Here is a 14707-nt window from a genome sequence, read left to right on the forward strand (position 1 = left end):
TGCGCTTCTTCTTGCCATAGCTGTTGCGATCTCTCAGAAACCTCGTCAAGAGGTTGCGTGAACGTCCACTGTGCCGTTTGATATCGTCGATTGATCAATCCTGTCAGCTTCAGATGGTCCAATTTGCAGGTCATTTCGATGAGTTATCCGAAATGTCCTATATGTGATTCCACCACTGTATGTTGCCCAACGGCGTCGAGGACGACCAATCCGTAGTTTATACAGCGAATTTCAATTTTCAACTTCATGTCATTTTACCTATTACAACTCGAAAAATTGTCGATGATACATGTCGTTCGATGTCGCCGACATCTTGTTGAGCGTCAGTTGGGTTTCACAGCGACATAATAGACCTCAAAACGTGTTTCTTTGCATTTCAGTAAAAACTCCCTGTCAACTGATATCTCGGCATGTATTTTGGAAATAAGTCGAACTTCGTGCAAGTATCGACATACAAGGCAATAACTTGATCTACCATTTGGATCTCGTCCTCTCGGCATGTTGTTCATGGCAGTGACGAAAGCCAAGTCTTTACGAAGTACATTTGTGGAATAGGCTATGAACAAGTTATGTCAAAGGAACCTCATTTGCAATTGAAACTCCTCGAACCCACCCAAAATGCCCCGCGAAACCCCCACGCAACAAAACCAACGCCGTGATATGCAGCTCGTGAGTTAAGCCACACTCGCTGTCGTAAAACGCAATGCAAAACGCCAGAACGAACGTGATCGCCACTCGTCAGCCCCACGCGATGATGCAGACGATGGTGATTCAATTCATCCCGTCTTCGACAATTTTGCGGCATTCGACAGTATTCACTCCATGACGAATTTTTCTCAAGACGAATTTGAATCGCTCTGGTTCGCCATCAAACCAAGCATTCTTGGTACATGGAACGTCGGCAAGGGACGCAAATGTCCCTACTCTGGTAAAGACATGCTCTTTATGCTGCACACTGTCGTGAAGTCTTTGAGGAACTTGGGAGTTCCTGGCTGCCCTGTTTGGACTTCAAGCTTCATCATTTGAAAAAATGGTCACTAAGTTTTTGCTGAAAATTCGCGACCAAGTCTACGAAACTTTTGTTCAAGATGAAGCCAAGCTGCTTACAATGAGCAATCTTGTTGCCACTGGGAAGAATTTCCAAAGCTTTCCTGCTGCATTGTACCCTGCCGACGCCACAATCCAGCAGAGCAACAGGCCCATGGGAAACTACAATGAGTCCATGTACACACTTTATGGCAAAAAGGTGAAGGTCTCTGTCAGTCCATCGGGCTATGCTTTGAACGTCAGTCATCATGTGCCAGGCTCTTTCCACGACAAAACCCTCTTTTACCAGTGCAATGGATTTCACGGTTCATTCCGTGGCAAAAATCCTTCGGAGCTCCAATTGGACGACACTTGTCCCTTGTTTGACACTTTTCCCGACGTGTGGGCCTTTTTAGCCGACAGTGGTTATCAAGGAGCACAGCATTCTTTTCGTGCCATTATTCCTGCACGTGCATATGCCGGAAATCGTTTGTTGCTCTGAAGTCTTCCATCGAATTGTTTCAATTGAATCATCGTCCACATCATGTCAAAGTTGTTGTTTCGTGCTTGCGATTTGATTTGGGAAGTATACGAGTTATTGCGCAGGAACTGAATCTCATGGCTTGCATCGAGCGAAAAGCACTTGAGATCTAATGAAGCTCTCAATCCCTGTCCTCAAACAGTTTTCAGCCAATCCTCTTTCAACCTCATATCCACTCTCCAACCTGCATTTTTCGTGTCCGTGTCGGTGTACCAACGACATTGCGACCACAGGCACGCGCATCACCACTCTGTGGCGGAAGGATGCGTGCTCATTTGTGAAAGCTTCACGTGTTTTATGTCGAGTCCATGCTCCACGTATGCTGCTGAGTCGTTCGTTTCATTTCACAAAACCATTCATTTTCGTGGGTGACCCTGCACTTATCGCCAGTGCTGTCGAGACATGCTTGTTGGTGTTGGATGCAGGAACATCCTTCCTATCACCAAAAACAAGTTCAAACGGATGGAGTATATGCGTCGACAGGAATGAGTGATATTTGGATGTCATGAAGCCAAGCTGTAACTGGACACTGTTTGGACCTTGCCTGGTGTACCTTTTGTCAGGGTTGCCTGAGCGACAAGGTCGTTCGAAAGAGACATTGAAGCAAACGCCATAGCAACTTGCGGGCACCGTGACGTCCCCCACCAAGAGCCGCCCCAGACGGCACCACCGGCAGCACATTCGTTCAGCCTCATGCATTCTACTGCACTCTTTACGACTCACACATCCCCTTCCACTGCCCTGTGGTTGGCCCGAGAGCTCATAAAAGGTGCTCTGGGCACACACAGAGTCTCCTTAAATCAGCCGCATTTTATGGCATCTCCACCACCAATCAAGGCGTCAGGATAGCCGAGTTGTTAGGCCATGGCGCCGACGGCATTCTTGGGCTCGCAGCGGTCGACCAGCTGCGACGGCTCCCTTACCGTTCGCCAGACGCTGTGTCACTTGGGAATATTGAATTCATGTGGTAATGATAGACTCGAATAAGGGAATTCGTCGATCGGAAGTTGGAGCACACCATTTTGGCTTGTGTTGACCCTGCAGCATGCCGACTCCATCGGAAACCAAGCCGCTTCTCTACACAGAGTTCCCACCGCTCCATGACGACGAAGCGGTCGCGCCACAGGAGGGCACGGTCGTGACGTCCTACCTGGGTTTAATGAGCACGATGGCGGGAGCATGCATCCTGACTCTTCCCAGTACGATGCAAATGACGCCGGTCTTGCCGTCGTCGGTGCTCTTGGTCACGTTTGCTCTTCTCGCGTACGCAGGATGCGTGTGCATCTGCATTGCGTGCGACGGCAGCGGTGCGACGTCCTTTGAATCCCTTGCCAAGCGTCTGCGTCATCCGTTCCAACTGTGGATCGTGCGTGGGCTCGTCATGATGCTCCTCTTTGGCGCAGTTGTTATGTACGTTGTGATTGCAACCGACATGCTGCAGCCGTTCCTTCCTTTCCTCTCGCGCTTTGTCCTCGGTGGCCTCTTTGCCGGCATTTGTCTCCCGCTCTGTCTTCCCGACACCGTCGCCGCTCTCAAGTATACCAACTCGGTCGTAGTCTGCTGCGTGCTCTACATTGTCGTCGTCCTTTTGCTCCAAGCAGTGTCCCAGGAGAACCCGTGGCCGGCCGAACCCGTGTCGCCCATTACGTTTCGTGGCGTCGCGTACACCGTGCCGATTCAAGCACTGAGTTACTGCATGCACCTCAACATCCCGCAAGTTTACAGCGAGCTGCAGCACAAGCCATCCATGACCAAAGTGTTTGCCCTCCTCTTCGGTTCGGGCGTCGCGCTATACTTGACCGCGGCGCTGGCTGGTTATGCTTGCTTCCACGGGTACACATGCTGTTTGACCGTTGTCCATCGATCGAGTTGACCAAGTCCGATGGCAGGTTTCCCCCGGCCGATATCTTGACAGGGTTTGCCGCCGACAACCCGACCATCAACGGCGTTCGGATCGCACTGGGTCTCTGCATGATCTGCAAAACTCCCATCACGTACCAGCCCCTGCGCGATGTCATGGAGGACATGGCGGATGGCATGTTTCCGAAGATGCCGTTCCGCATCGCGGCGACGTCGGTAGGGCATCACATGTGTGCTCGTTTCACCTTTGCAAGAGATGGCGTGTGGTTGAATGATGCCTTGTTGGAACGCTGTGTTGTGCGCGAAAGGATGCAAGGGTTTGTCCCGGTTGCGTCGGATGGCTTGGCTCTGGAATCGAATCAACTGCGTGCCGTTGTGAGTTGTCATGGCTCACTGGTTCCTTTCACTAGTCGTTCCTGATTGCGACGTGGGTTCTGGCCGTGACTGCCAACGACCTGGGATACGTCATGGACTGGGTCGGTGCGACGGCGGGGATTTTGCTCTCGTTTGGGTTTCCAGGCTTGTTTTTGTGGGAAATGCTCGAACAAGACTACCACCAGCAAGAGTACACGCCGACGCAGATCCGATGGTACAAAGTGCTCGCTGCCTTTATGATCTTCACGGGAGTCTCGCTCTCCACCATCTCGATCATCAAGATGGTTTGGTTTTACTAGACAGCTAGCCCTCTTCGATACGAAATGTAGTCATGCCATTCCCATGTGCGCTGGCGACTGAATACGTCGTTTCTCTTGTTGGGTCGTGCGATGTACACCATTCGGGAATAGCACCTTGCGAGCTCGTCTCCACAAAAAGCAACAAGCATCTCTGGCTTCGCCCGGGATAACGCACTGCATACACCTCTACCTCGTTGTCCACTCGTGGCTGCAAAGTGCTTTCTGATCGAAGCACATCGTTGGTGGCGTTCCGGGCTCAACTCGAGGCGAAACGGCAGGCCGTTCCAATGCTTTTGTTCTTGAGCACACACCGAGTCATCATCCCCTGCCAGATAGATGCCGTCGCCGCTTCGTCAGATCTCGGCAGCGTTTTCACTGTCTCCCGTGAACGAAGCATCGACTCTGTTGCCAAAGTCCCATGCCGGCCATGTCTTGGACGTCCATGGAACAGCGTTCTCGACCTTCACCGGGACGTTGTGCGCCATGGTCGGGGCTGGCATCTTGACCTATCCAAGCACAGTGGCTTCCGTGCCGATCCTGCTATGGGTGGCCCTCCTCGTTGTCACAGTGGTGTTGGCGCATGCGGCGCTCACATGTTTGACTGTTGCGTGCGACGTCACGGGCGAGTACTCTTACGAAGGGCTCGTCCAAGTGCTGTGCGGCGGTTGGATGGCTGCCGTGCTGCGCGGCTTGACATTGTTGACGTTGTTCGGGGCGACTGTGCTCTTCATGGTGCTGGCAGTCGACCTGCTGACTCCGCTGAAGGCCCTTGCTATCGTGGGGCCATCGACAATTGCATCGGTCTTTGCCCTCGCCTCGATTCCGCTGTGCTTGGCGAAAACACTGCATGCGCTTCGATACACCAACGCAGTCGTCGTCTTTGCAGCGTTTTACATTGCCGGAGTCCTCGCTTGGTATGTCGTCCAGCGGTGGCTAACAGCGCGGACGGCTAGCTCCACTTCCACGACAGTCGTCCTTCTTCCTCGATCGAAAAACAACACGTGGGTGAGTTGGGCCACATTCGATGGTGTCGCGTACACAGTTCCGCTCCTCATGCTCGGCTTCTCATGTCCGTTCAATTTCGTGCGGTCCTACGGCGAGCTCGTCGACAAATCAAGCATCGGCCGCATTCAGCACTCGCTGCTCTTTACAGGATTTGCGCTCTACATGGTCGCGTCGCTCGCTGGGTTCTCGTATTTTGACGGCGCGCCCCCGCAAGATATCGTCATGGGGCTCCACGACGACTGGAACGTCACCGGCATTCGAATCGCGCTGTCGATGTGTATGTTGTTCAAAGTTCCGATGACGTACCAACCTTTCTTTGAGACACTCCAACTCACGATTCCAGCTCTCTTGGCAGCGCCACGCATGCGGCTCATCGTGGCACTGGTAGGTTGGGCCTTGACTGGAGCACTACCATGACATCATCGTGTGCGCCGTGCCGAGTAGGTGTATGTGTTTTCGGCGTGGGTGATCGCGTTGACGGCTCCGACACTGAGCAACTTGTTTCGAGCGATGGGCACACTCGGCGGCATCGGGCTCTCGTACCTGGTCCCAGGCTTTTTTCTATGGAGTGTGACGCAGCGGTCGCTCTGGCTTCCCCACCGACAGTACTATCAAGCCATGGCTTGCATGACGATGGGGGCAGCGGGGCTGCTCTTGGTCTGGTGTACGCTTCCTCTCTCGTTTGGTCGGTCCGTGGACTTTGACGGCTCAATGTAATGCGAATATGGATTATCCAGGCACAGATCGCCCAGCGCAGTTTGAATTTGTTGTGATAACCAGCGCATCTCTGCGCGATCAAGGGCACGTTTTATCGACGCCAAGATGGTCGGGGCTTGATTTCGTCGCTTGATTCCATGGGGCGGGGTGTCGAGATGTATATACTCATGGCGTTGCGATGTAACGCTGGCTGGCGTCATGGACCGAGTGCTCCTAGGTTGCGTCCTCCTTGGTTAGGCTGACGTTGAGCGAGCAGAGCCTCGAAAAATAGCTTCATCATTGTGGCAGTATTGCGCCGATACATCCCATTCACAGGGCACTCCACTGAGCGATTCAACTCATGGACCCTTTCTGTTGCGATTACCGCAGCCAGAGCCGCTTATGGTGCTGATACTGGGCTTCTTTGAGCACGGATCCTGCAATCTCGATGGCATGTTTCCGTTCGCGTTCGATCTCGAGAGAGAGCGCCAACGGCAGCGGCGTTTTGAGGACGCTAGCGCTCTTGGGTCGAGGTCGTCGAGGAATCGACGAGGCGTCACTGCTTGAGAGTGACGACAGCGTCGGCCCTGCCGAGTCGACCAGAGTCGTCCATTGCTCCAACGTCATCGTTGGTGGAGCGACCTTTCTGAAGTCGACTCGCCCTTCGTCCCCTTGCGGTTGCTCGGGAACTTGATCGGGCTGCTGGGGAAGTTGTTGACGGCAATAAACACGTGGCGTCGTGATGGGGAGAACGGGTGCTTGCCGCGTGAATACTCGTTGGTAGAGTGCGGTGTGGGACCGCAGTCTGTGATGGTCGAGTTGGTGCACGGACGACTCGAGTTTGTCGTTTGCTGCATTGGCAACTTTCTCAACAACTTGCTTGGCAAGTCGACCAACAAACGTTATCGCGATGGCTCGTTGGACACTTGTTTTCGACCGCCGCGGATCGAGAGTTGGATGCACAACCAGTCGTGGGGGCACATCGGGGGGCCGTCGATCTGCAAGTCGCGCCGTCTGTGGTCGGGGGGGCTTGGCATTCTTGTGGTGATTCTTTCGTAAATAAGGGTGGGGTATGTGGGCCGCCGCGACTAAGACCGGGGCTCGATGGGCTGGGGCTGGTTGGTTTTCATCGGATTTTCTGGCGCGAGGATGGGCCTGGCGAGTACTGTTTAGACGTGCCATTCGCAAGGGCTTTGTTGCCTACCGATTGAGGCCGCACGCGCTGCATGCGCTTGTGAAAGGCATGGAGTGTTGGGGGCGGGTCAGGTTGTGTTTGCTCATCTGTCTGAGTGGGTTTGGTGGAGCGGGGAGTTGCGCTCTGCGGTCGCTTGTGTCTTCGCAAGGCGGCGTCTGGGGCCACCGGTTTCCGTGGGATCGATGGAGATCCAATGTCGATTTGATTGCTCGATCGCCGTGACATGCTCCGGGGGCTACCCTGCGCCGTCGTGCGCTTCATCGGGTGATTTCGTTTCGTGAGCACTGTTGTGTGGCTCCACCCGCACTGCACTTGCACCGCCCCAAACCCAGCGAGGGCCGTGACTTGACAAGGCGAGAGATGGACCGACCCATCGCTTTCCATTCCGAGACCTCCATTGATGTCGTAGCCCCATGTCCAAACATCTCCACGCGCGTTGATAGCAGCCGAGTGGAAGTGCCCCAGGCTCACCTACAGCCAATGCATCATTCAGTTGGAAAATGCGTCGGGAGGTCGACAACGTGCCTCCAAGACGGGCGATTTTGTGGGAAATGTAACCAAAGCGGGTGAGAGCCGCTGGCGTACATCGCCCACACCGAGCTGCCCGAAATCGTTGGCGCCCCAAGTGTACAGTTGGTCGGTGTCGCTAATCAGCGCCGAGTGGCGGCCGCCGCATCGCACCATCTAGAGTCCGTACGCGTCATGGCATTGTGGCCACGGCGTACGAGAATATACCTTGGGCAAAATCTTGAGCAGCTGGACGGCGACGACCAGCGTTGGGGTGCTGTACGTGACCGATGAGTTGTGGCCGAGCCGGCCGTCAACCCCGCATCCCCACGTGAACAGATCGCCTTGGATCATGTACTCATAAGCCGTGGTGCATCTCTCAGAGGAAACTACCATGGGTTGAGATGCAAGCGCTATGGTGCACGCCTGCTGCCACTTGGTGAATTGCGTAGTTCAATAGCCCATCCACCCGACACGGGACACAGCTCCGCCAGCCTAGACGAACCACCGTCAGAAGGACATATTGAAGCGCGGCGACGTACCATGGTCCGTGCGCGACTGGCGGTGACCAAATCCGAGCTGGCCAGCTTTGTTGTGACCAAAAGCTAGCACGTGTTGGACGTCTGTGATGGCGAGGGTATGGAACCCTCCGCACGCAACCGAAGTCACAATCGTTCCTTCTAAGAGCATGCTGGTGCAGACGGCGGAGTTTGGAGCGTCCTGCTTGTCGAATTGCACTGGCTTGGGCGAGTTAATGTCCAGGTAGTTGCAATGCCCCAGCTGGCCAAAGCGACCACTGCCCCACGTGAAGAGCTGCCCTGCGCGGGTCGCGACCTGAATGATGGGAATGTCCGTGAACGAAGCGCTCATGCCAGAGGTCGACGATGTAATCTCTTTACCGCAACGTGGTGCTTCCCACAGCTGAGCGACACAATCGCAGGTCGTTCTTGGGGGGTGGCAAACAGTTGGGACGGCAGTCGACACGGCGTTTTGCTACTGAAGCTCGCGTGGTTGCCCAATTCGCCATCCGTGCCTTGACCAAACGCAAAGGCCAAGCACGACTGGGAGCTTGCGACGACAGTGAAGTTTTCGCCGCACGCGAGCGAGCTGAAGTAGACATCTCGCGGAGCTTGGGGTGGAGCGTTGCCGACGGGCGACGTGGGGTTTGCGTCTGGATGGCTAGTCGGTGATGGCAAAATCTCCTTCATCCCTGGAATCAACAACGGTCGTCGCCGTGCAAATGTGTTGGTCGTCACGTCCTGGAGAATCGCATCACCCCCAAACGACCACACGAAAGCAGCTTCGTTCCCGAACACTTTCACATGAATCGGCGGCACATCCAGCTGATCGAAGCGCTCATCTTGGCTGAACACGCGGTGTTGGATGCATATATCGTCGTCCCGGGTCACGTCCACAGCCTGCACCCCGACGGCTACAAGGAGTCCACCGCGTCAGAGTATGCACGTGCTGCATGGACGGGTGGTAACGACGAACCCTGGGGTAATCCGTACGTGGTTGGAGTAAAGCAAATTCGAGACGCCGACAGACGCACTGATCGCGTTCGGTCGTTCTGGACGAGCAAGTGGATGACTACGGTGGATTCGCATGGAACAGCCAGCCAGATCGAGTAGAATCCCATCGTGCCTCCGTAGATGGCATGGATATGGGTCTTCGAGACATGGATGAGGGTCGGACCGTCGTCGGGTGTGTCTATGGAAGGGACTGGTGACGATGGATTGTCGGTAACGTAAATCGGCTTCTTGCGTTTCAGTGTTGGGGTCCCTCCACGCCGAGTGGGAGACGATGGAGTTGGACATGTGACGTCGTCGAGGGGTCTGTTGACCGCCTGGAGGTTGGCGGACGCTTGCAGCAAGCGCGAATTCACGCGAACCCTTGGCGGCGGTGGGTGAGGTCCGGAAGAGTCCATTACCGCACCAGCATGACGACGGAACGATGATGATGGCGGTTTCATTCGCCACGACAGTTTCATTTATTTTCTGCCAATTAAAGTAGAATATGATCAATATTGCATTTAATTGGTCAAGAATTCAGATATTTCAGCCAATGTAAATCGCAAAATAGCACGAATCAAAATCAATTGGGAGAAGCTAGAAAAAAATTATGTCGTTCTTACTATTCATTGGTCCAATTGTCCCGTGATTCATATTTAGCAGTGTTTGATTGGTAATATTGTGGCGAATCAACCTGCTTCTAAGGAGGACTATCCATGCTGGTTGGTTGCTTCATGCATTTGTTTGATTGGTGGAATTCAAGTGTTATGCACACATCCGCGCCGCCACCGCCGCGACCGCATGAGTTCTACCTCATCGCGTCCAATATGATGGGACGCAAGAACTTGGGAACGTTTCTTCGGACAGGAAGTGCATTTGGCGTCAAGCAAGTTCTTGTGGGTGCGTTCCTTGTGCTGACGTTTCAAGCAGGTAGCGTGACGGGATATGTATGTAGTTGGGTCGGATCGATTCGGAACCCACGGCGGGCACAACGCGCACAAATACGTCGAAGTTCTCACATTCCATACTTGTGACGAAGTGTATGCGTACCTGAAGGCGCGCAACTGCCGCATCCTCGGCCTGCATTCGTCAACGACGTTGAAGAACATGGACACCTCCATGTGTACGCACATCTCATACTCTCCTGTAGATTATCGCTTTATCTGTAGGCTTGGACAAGGACGCGGAATTTGCCCCGTCAACTGCATTTGTTCTTGGCAACGAAGGCGGCGATCTTTCTCCGGAGCAGCGCGGTATCTGCGACGGGTTCATTCACCTCCCCCACTTCAAGCCACGTCGACAATCTCCATCCACTTCTTTGTTCGAAGTGGACTTGACTGTGCAATTGGGCATCCTCTTGCATCGCTTTACGACGTGGTCGGGGCAGTACACTGAGCGGGGCATTGAAGACACATCGACGAGGGGCAAGTTCGCCCTTGCTGAGCGAGCCCCTCGCCACCGAACAGAGCACCCAACCGTGACACTGGGCCGACAGGCCAAGAAGGAGGCTGTGGAAGCGATCATGGAGGACGACTTGGACCTGCAATTGTTTGGTGAATCCTAGTAGAAACCCATTGCCAGCAGAAAGGTGTTGGTAGATTTCATTCTAATGACGAGTTAAACACGAAATAACGGGGCGCATATATTGCTCCTGCATTCAGTGCGACTGGTGTCTGGGGCGTCCCAAGCGATCGGCCTGGTCGAGACCTTGGGGGGTTCAAGCCCATTTACGTCGCAGTTGCCGTCAGCGCATCCACCATGTCCTTGTTCGCGCCGGAGATTAGGGCTGCTACATCTCACGCCAGGGCCAAGGACTGCAACAAAATTACGTTCGCTGAGGACTTTGGATCGTTTTTGCAAGCAGTCGAGGACAATGGCTTGGGGAGACGCGGCCGTGCGGTGCTCCCTGCTTGCAACATCCCTGGGGTGCTTGGCAAGGGTGTCGACCGACCCGATCTACTCGGCCACAACCTCGGCAACTCCGGCAACTTGTCAGTGTCTATCCGATTGCGTCGTGCCAGGAAAAGATAACGTTGCATTCCATTCGTCCTTGCGTTCCCACATTTCAGCCAGGGTGACGGCAACCTCAACGACTGCGCTTACTCGACACTTTTCACGGCGACCAATCGACCTTTTTCCCTTTATAGTGAACCATAAATACGTCGTCCAACGACGTCATGTTGCCATTCGACCAATTGCGCCTGGGAGTTGCAGCTACGTGGTGTTCGTCCTTGTCGACCAAGTCTTACAGGGACGCAGGCCAAGGCGCTTTCGTAGGTGGAGCGACGCTACGTTGTATTCTTCGTCGTGTATACAATCTCTATCACCTGGTAGCCCCCGACTGGGTCCAGCGTGCGCATTCGTCCACCTCGTCTCGATGTTCGCGTCGAAGAAATGCAGAACGAATTCAACCGTGTCGACAAACTCTCCACCTCCCCTCGTGCTTCACTTGCCGTCATGGATATCGAAATTCTCTGTATTCTGTGCACATCGCATGGCGATGGCGCTTGGACTGACGTATCGGCCGCGGCGTTCGGGCGCTGCTTATAATCAACCTCTCGATTTTGAAGAGTATTTTCAATTCGTGCGCGACTTTAAAGCTACAATTGACCCAAAATATCTGAACTTTTACTCGTTTTTGACTGTATATTTTGCAAATATTGTAAACTTTTGTTTCAAGTTGCATGTCGTTGGCTTGAACGAGCTGGAGACAACAAGTACTAGCGCGCATGGTCAGGGGCCTCAGCCAACAAACTGTGGACTTTGCGGAGAAGACATCGATCGGATGCTTCGCTTGCACCATGAAGTATGTTCTTGGCCTCGCACTATGTTCTCCCTTTACGTTCACAGCACGGAAAGTGAATGGAGACGTAGTGTCCCACCCCAGTGCTTTGGTTCGGGATTTCGATCGTGTACTTGTGTCGTCCACGGTCGAAAGCCCGAATCAAAGCATTGGGGTGGGACTACAACGTCTCCATTCACTTTCCGTGCTTCAACGGATGGGCAAGCGATGGCTGTTGGAGCGCTCCTCCCACAGTACCTGCCGCGCTGTCGATCCCACGCGATGCCGATCCCGCCGCGGCTGCGACCTGTACAGTACGCTAGCATTACCATCGCGCGCTACGGCATATTGATGCCGCGGCCACGCCGCCACATCTTGGTCGAGATTCCACCGAGAAATCGCCCCTTGCTCGCCGAGAGGCCTGGGGATTTCGAATCTGGCTGTCCAATATTGCTATTACACTCTCTACAACCGACTCAAGAATTCGGACAATGGCTGCCGAATTTGATAATCTTTTGGCGGATTTTTGCCAAATCCTTGATGTTTCATTATCCGGAATATATCAGTACCGACGTTTCGATATTCGGATATCCGAGGAGGGATATGAAGCAATCTGATTGGACCATATCGATTCATTTCACCAATCAGAAGGAAGATCGATATCCGGATAATACATCCCCCTTGCGTTTGGGTGCAAATTTCCACTCGGAAATCCCATCGCCGGCAACGAATCTTGGAGCCTGCCGCTGTCCACGTCGAACATGAACGATGGCAAGACGTACGCGCCACCGTTGACGGGCCCTCCCAATGCCACGGTGGTTCAAAAGTCCACCTACACACCTCTCCTCGAGCGCAGTGACTCGACGGCGTCGACTGCCCAAGTGAACCAACGAGTCCTCGTGTCTGCGGTTGCCAACTTTAGCACTGCGGTAGGAACCTGTCATTGCGGAAGTTTACTGCAATGCTGATGCGCATGATTCAGTACAATCTAGCGATCATCGGAAGCGTCGTGCCTCTCGTCACCGAGACAAACCCGACATTGGACATGTCGTGCATTCCCGCCATCACGTCTTGCTCGCTCGTCGGCGCCATTGTTGGCCAGCTCATCTTTGGATATATTGGGGATGTTCTCGGCCGCAAGAAGGTAAATTGTTGCTTTCTTGATGGAGTGTCAATGGCATTGCGTACTACAGGGCATGATCTTAACGCTCTTTCTTACTGTCATCGGCGCCGTTGCGTCTGCCATTCTTCCCTGGAACTCTTCCATTTACTCAACCCTTGCGATCTGTCGGTTCATTCTTGGCATTGGCGTCGGTGGTGTGTATCCACTGTCTGCCGCAGCAGCAGCTGAGGGTGGGAGCGACCCGGTGGTGAACAACAAGCGTGTGGCGGCGGTCTTCAGCTTCCAGGGATGGGGTCAACTCGCGAGCTTCTTGATGTGCTACATCCTTCTCGAAACATCTCTTAGCCACGAGTGGACGTGGCGTGTCCTGCTTGGGCTCGGCGCTTTGCCTGGGGTGTTTGTCTTGCACGAAGCTATCACGTCCGAGGAAACGAGTACGTTCGCAGCTAGTCTCGATATTTGTTGTGCCACGACGGGAGAAATAGGAATGTTGTAGAGGCCTTCTTGAAGAGCCAACACAACCCGAACCGACTGCGCTTTTCGGCCGCCATGCGACTATATTACAAGCAATTTCTCGGGACGTCCTTGGGTTGGTTTTTGTTTGACATTACGTTCTACGGCAACATTCTCTTCACGCCGATCATTCTCGACGGTTTATACGACGGAGTGGCCACGAGCATGGTCGACATTGCCCAGTTTTCTGTCTTTACGTCCCTGATTGCGCTGCCAGGGTACGTCCGCCGCTTGATTCGACTCGTTTGTGTTTTGTTTCCAAGACTTTGTCTTTCGGGCGCTCGAGCAATTGCAGCGGTGCATCTCTTCTAAACCTACTTTGCCTGTATGTAGGTACTATTTGTCGTACTTCATGATGGGCACCATGGACTTCAAGCACATCCAGATGCAGGGATTCTTCGCCATGGCAATCTTGTTTTTGGTCATGGGGCTGTTTTACACGACTTTGCTGCCGCTCAAGACGCTGCTCTTCTGCATGTACGCTCCACACATGTCGAGTTGTGATGCAAAGTTTGATGTGTGTTGTGCTGGGAAGGTACGGGTTGACCTTTTTCTTTTCCAATTTTGGACCAAATGTCACTACGTTTTCGCTCCCGGCCGAGTTGTTCCCGTCCGATGTCCGCGTTCAATTCAATGGCATGTCGGCCGCTGCAGGCAAGCTTGGTACGATGCAAAGAGAGAGATCAACGTGGTGGCCAAGAAGTCGTCTCATCGTTGTTGTAGGCGCTGCCGTTGGGGCGTACTGGTACGGCTATATTCAAGCAACGTCCGGCGTGTCGATGGTGCTGGTTGTGTCGGGTCTCGTATCTGTCTTGGGGCTAGCCGTGACGCAGTTTCTTATTCCATCCAAGCACTATCGATAGTTGTTTGTCACTGGTTCGCTCGCTGGTCTACTTTGGTGCACTCGCCAACGTTCGCCATGGCATGTGAATACATCGAACCAGGAACGTGTCGAATGGGGGAAGGTCGAGCCCAATGGATTTGCCCAACGCGGACTCCACAGGTCGTCGTGCGCGCGGCTTTGCGATGGATGGAGGTATCGTCTCGTTGGGACTGCACCATGAGAACGAAAGGTTTCACCGCTGAGCCGCCGCGTTTGGCAATCGTGGGATTGGCACTGCCAAGTCTAGATAAGCTCCACAAGTGCAAACAATTCGAAAGTGCGCGGACCATTTGCCAGCTCGACAACAACTTGACGCGGCATTCACTCGATGCCAAACGTGAAATCGTGTCGACGGTGAGCTGAAAATCACGCTGCGACAACTGGCATGTAC

At 53.7% G+C, this 14707-nt stretch overlaps 5 protein-coding genes across 7 annotated transcripts; 4 read left to right on the forward strand and 1 right to left on the reverse strand.

The window, feature by feature from the left end:
- Positions 1 to 2612: 2612 nt before the first annotated feature.
- H310_12461 (hypothetical protein) lies at positions 2613 to 4101 on the forward strand (the record flags this gene model as incomplete). The annotated part of the gene is made up of 3 exons (XM_008879514.1): positions 2613 to 3400; positions 3457 to 3643; positions 3838 to 4101. 3 exons carry the CDS (start codon positions 2613 to 2615, stop codon positions 4099 to 4101), a joined length of 1239 nt encoding a protein of 412 aa, XP_008877736.1.
- A 295-nt stretch (positions 4102 to 4396) lies between these two features.
- On the forward strand, positions 4397 to 6166 carry H310_12462 (hypothetical protein). The gene is made up of 2 exons (XM_008879515.1): positions 4397 to 5490; positions 5551 to 6166. The coding sequence occupies exons 1-2, from the start codon at positions 4438 to 4440 to the stop codon at positions 5821 to 5823; spliced, it is 1326 nt and encodes a 441-aa protein (XP_008877737.1). The 5' UTR covers positions 4397 to 4437; the 3' UTR covers positions 5824 to 6166.
- H310_12463 (hypothetical protein) lies at positions 6127 to 9452 on the reverse strand. Its single transcript, XM_008879516.1, has 8 exons — positions 8999 to 9452; positions 8404 to 8936; positions 8047 to 8338; positions 7898 to 7999; positions 7733 to 7848; positions 7523 to 7681; positions 7007 to 7468; positions 6127 to 6957 (listed from the first exon to the last, which is right to left on the reverse strand). The coding sequence occupies exons 1-8, from the start codon at positions 9429 to 9431 to the stop codon at positions 6184 to 6186; spliced, it is 2871 nt and encodes a 956-aa protein (XP_008877738.1). The 5' UTR covers positions 9432 to 9452; the 3' UTR covers positions 6127 to 6183.
- A 319-nt stretch (positions 9453 to 9771) lies between these two features.
- H310_12464 (hypothetical protein) lies at positions 9772 to 10696 on the forward strand. Its single transcript, XM_008879517.1, has 3 exons — positions 9772 to 9915; positions 9971 to 10138; positions 10185 to 10696. Exons 1-3 carry the CDS (start codon positions 9783 to 9785, stop codon positions 10577 to 10579), a joined length of 696 nt encoding a protein of 231 aa, XP_008877739.1. The 5' UTR covers positions 9772 to 9782; the 3' UTR covers positions 10580 to 10696.
- Positions 10697 to 12511: 1815 nt separating this feature from the next.
- Positions 12512 to 14701, forward strand: H310_12465 (hypothetical protein). Of its 3 annotated transcripts, XM_008879518.1 has the most exons (7): positions 12514 to 12726; positions 12780 to 12941; positions 12991 to 13354; positions 13417 to 13651; positions 13767 to 13910; positions 13969 to 14096; positions 14157 to 14701. In XM_008879518.1, exons 1-7 carry the CDS (start codon positions 12559 to 12561, stop codon positions 14294 to 14296), a joined length of 1341 nt encoding a protein of 446 aa, XP_008877740.1. In that variant the 5' UTR covers positions 12514 to 12558; the 3' UTR covers positions 14297 to 14701. The 3 variants fall into 3 exon arrangements, with proteins under 3 accessions (XP_008877742.1, XP_008877740.1, XP_008877741.1); XM_008879519.1 differs by having other exon boundaries at positions 13767 to 14096; XM_008879520.1 differs by lacking the exons at positions 13767 to 13910; positions 13969 to 14096; positions 14157 to 14701 and having other exon boundaries at positions 12512 to 12726; positions 13417 to 13747.
- Positions 14702 to 14707: the final 6 nt, after the last annotated feature.

This window comes from Aphanomyces invadans (genome assembly GCF_000520115.1).
Source record: "Aphanomyces invadans strain NJM9701 unplaced genomic scaffold supercont1.39, whole genome shotgun sequence".
NCBI classification, from domain to species: Eukaryota; Oomycota; class Saprolegniomycetes; order Saprolegniales; family Verrucalvaceae; genus Aphanomyces; species Aphanomyces invadans.

What these genes read in the sequence shown, in the direction of transcription:
- H310_12465 (XM_008879519.1), top strand. Translation starts at nt 12,559, where the DNA reads ATGAACGATGGCAAGACGTACGCGCCACCGTTGACGGGCCCTCCCAAT. An exon ending in TTGCCAACTTTAGCACTGCG is followed by an intron (nt 12,727 to 12,779) that starts GTAGGAACCTGT and finishes CGCATGATTCAG; the next exon opens with TACAATCTAGCGATCATCGG. An exon ending in GGCCGCTGCAGGCAAGCTTG is followed by an intron (nt 14,097 to 14,156) that starts GTACGATGCAAA and finishes TCGTTGTTGTAG; the next exon opens with GCGCTGCCGTTGGGGCGTAC.
- H310_12463 (XM_008879516.1), bottom strand. Translation starts at nt 9,431, where the DNA reads ATGGACTCTTCCGGACCTCACCCACCGCCGCCAAGGGTTCGCGTGAAT. An exon ending in CACGTACGGATTACCCCAGG is followed by an intron (nt 8,937 to 8,998) that starts GTTCGTCGTTAC and finishes GACTCCTTGTAG; the next exon opens with CCGTCGGGGTGCAGGCTGTG. An exon ending in AGCGCGTGCGGCCTCAATCG is followed by an intron (nt 6,958 to 7,006) that starts GTAGGCAACAAA and finishes AGTACTCGCCAG; the next exon opens with GCCCATCCTCGCGCCAGAAA.
- H310_12464 (XM_008879517.1), top strand. Translation starts at nt 9,783, where the DNA reads ATGCACACATCCGCGCCGCCACCGCCGCGACCGCATGAGTTCTACCTC. An exon ending in CGTCAAGCAAGTTCTTGTGG is followed by an intron (nt 9,916 to 9,970) that starts GTGCGTTCCTTG and finishes ATATGTATGTAG; the next exon opens with TTGGGTCGGATCGATTCGGA. An exon ending in GAACATGGACACCTCCATGT is followed by an intron (nt 10,139 to 10,184) that starts GTACGCACATCT and finishes CTTTATCTGTAG; the next exon opens with GCTTGGACAAGGACGCGGAA.
- H310_12462 (XM_008879515.1), top strand. Translation starts at nt 4,438, where the DNA reads ATGCCGTCGCCGCTTCGTCAGATCTCGGCAGCGTTTTCACTGTCTCCC. An exon ending in TGCGGCTCATCGTGGCACTG is followed by an intron (nt 5,491 to 5,550) that starts GTAGGTTGGGCC and finishes CGTGCCGAGTAG; the next exon opens with GTGTATGTGTTTTCGGCGTG.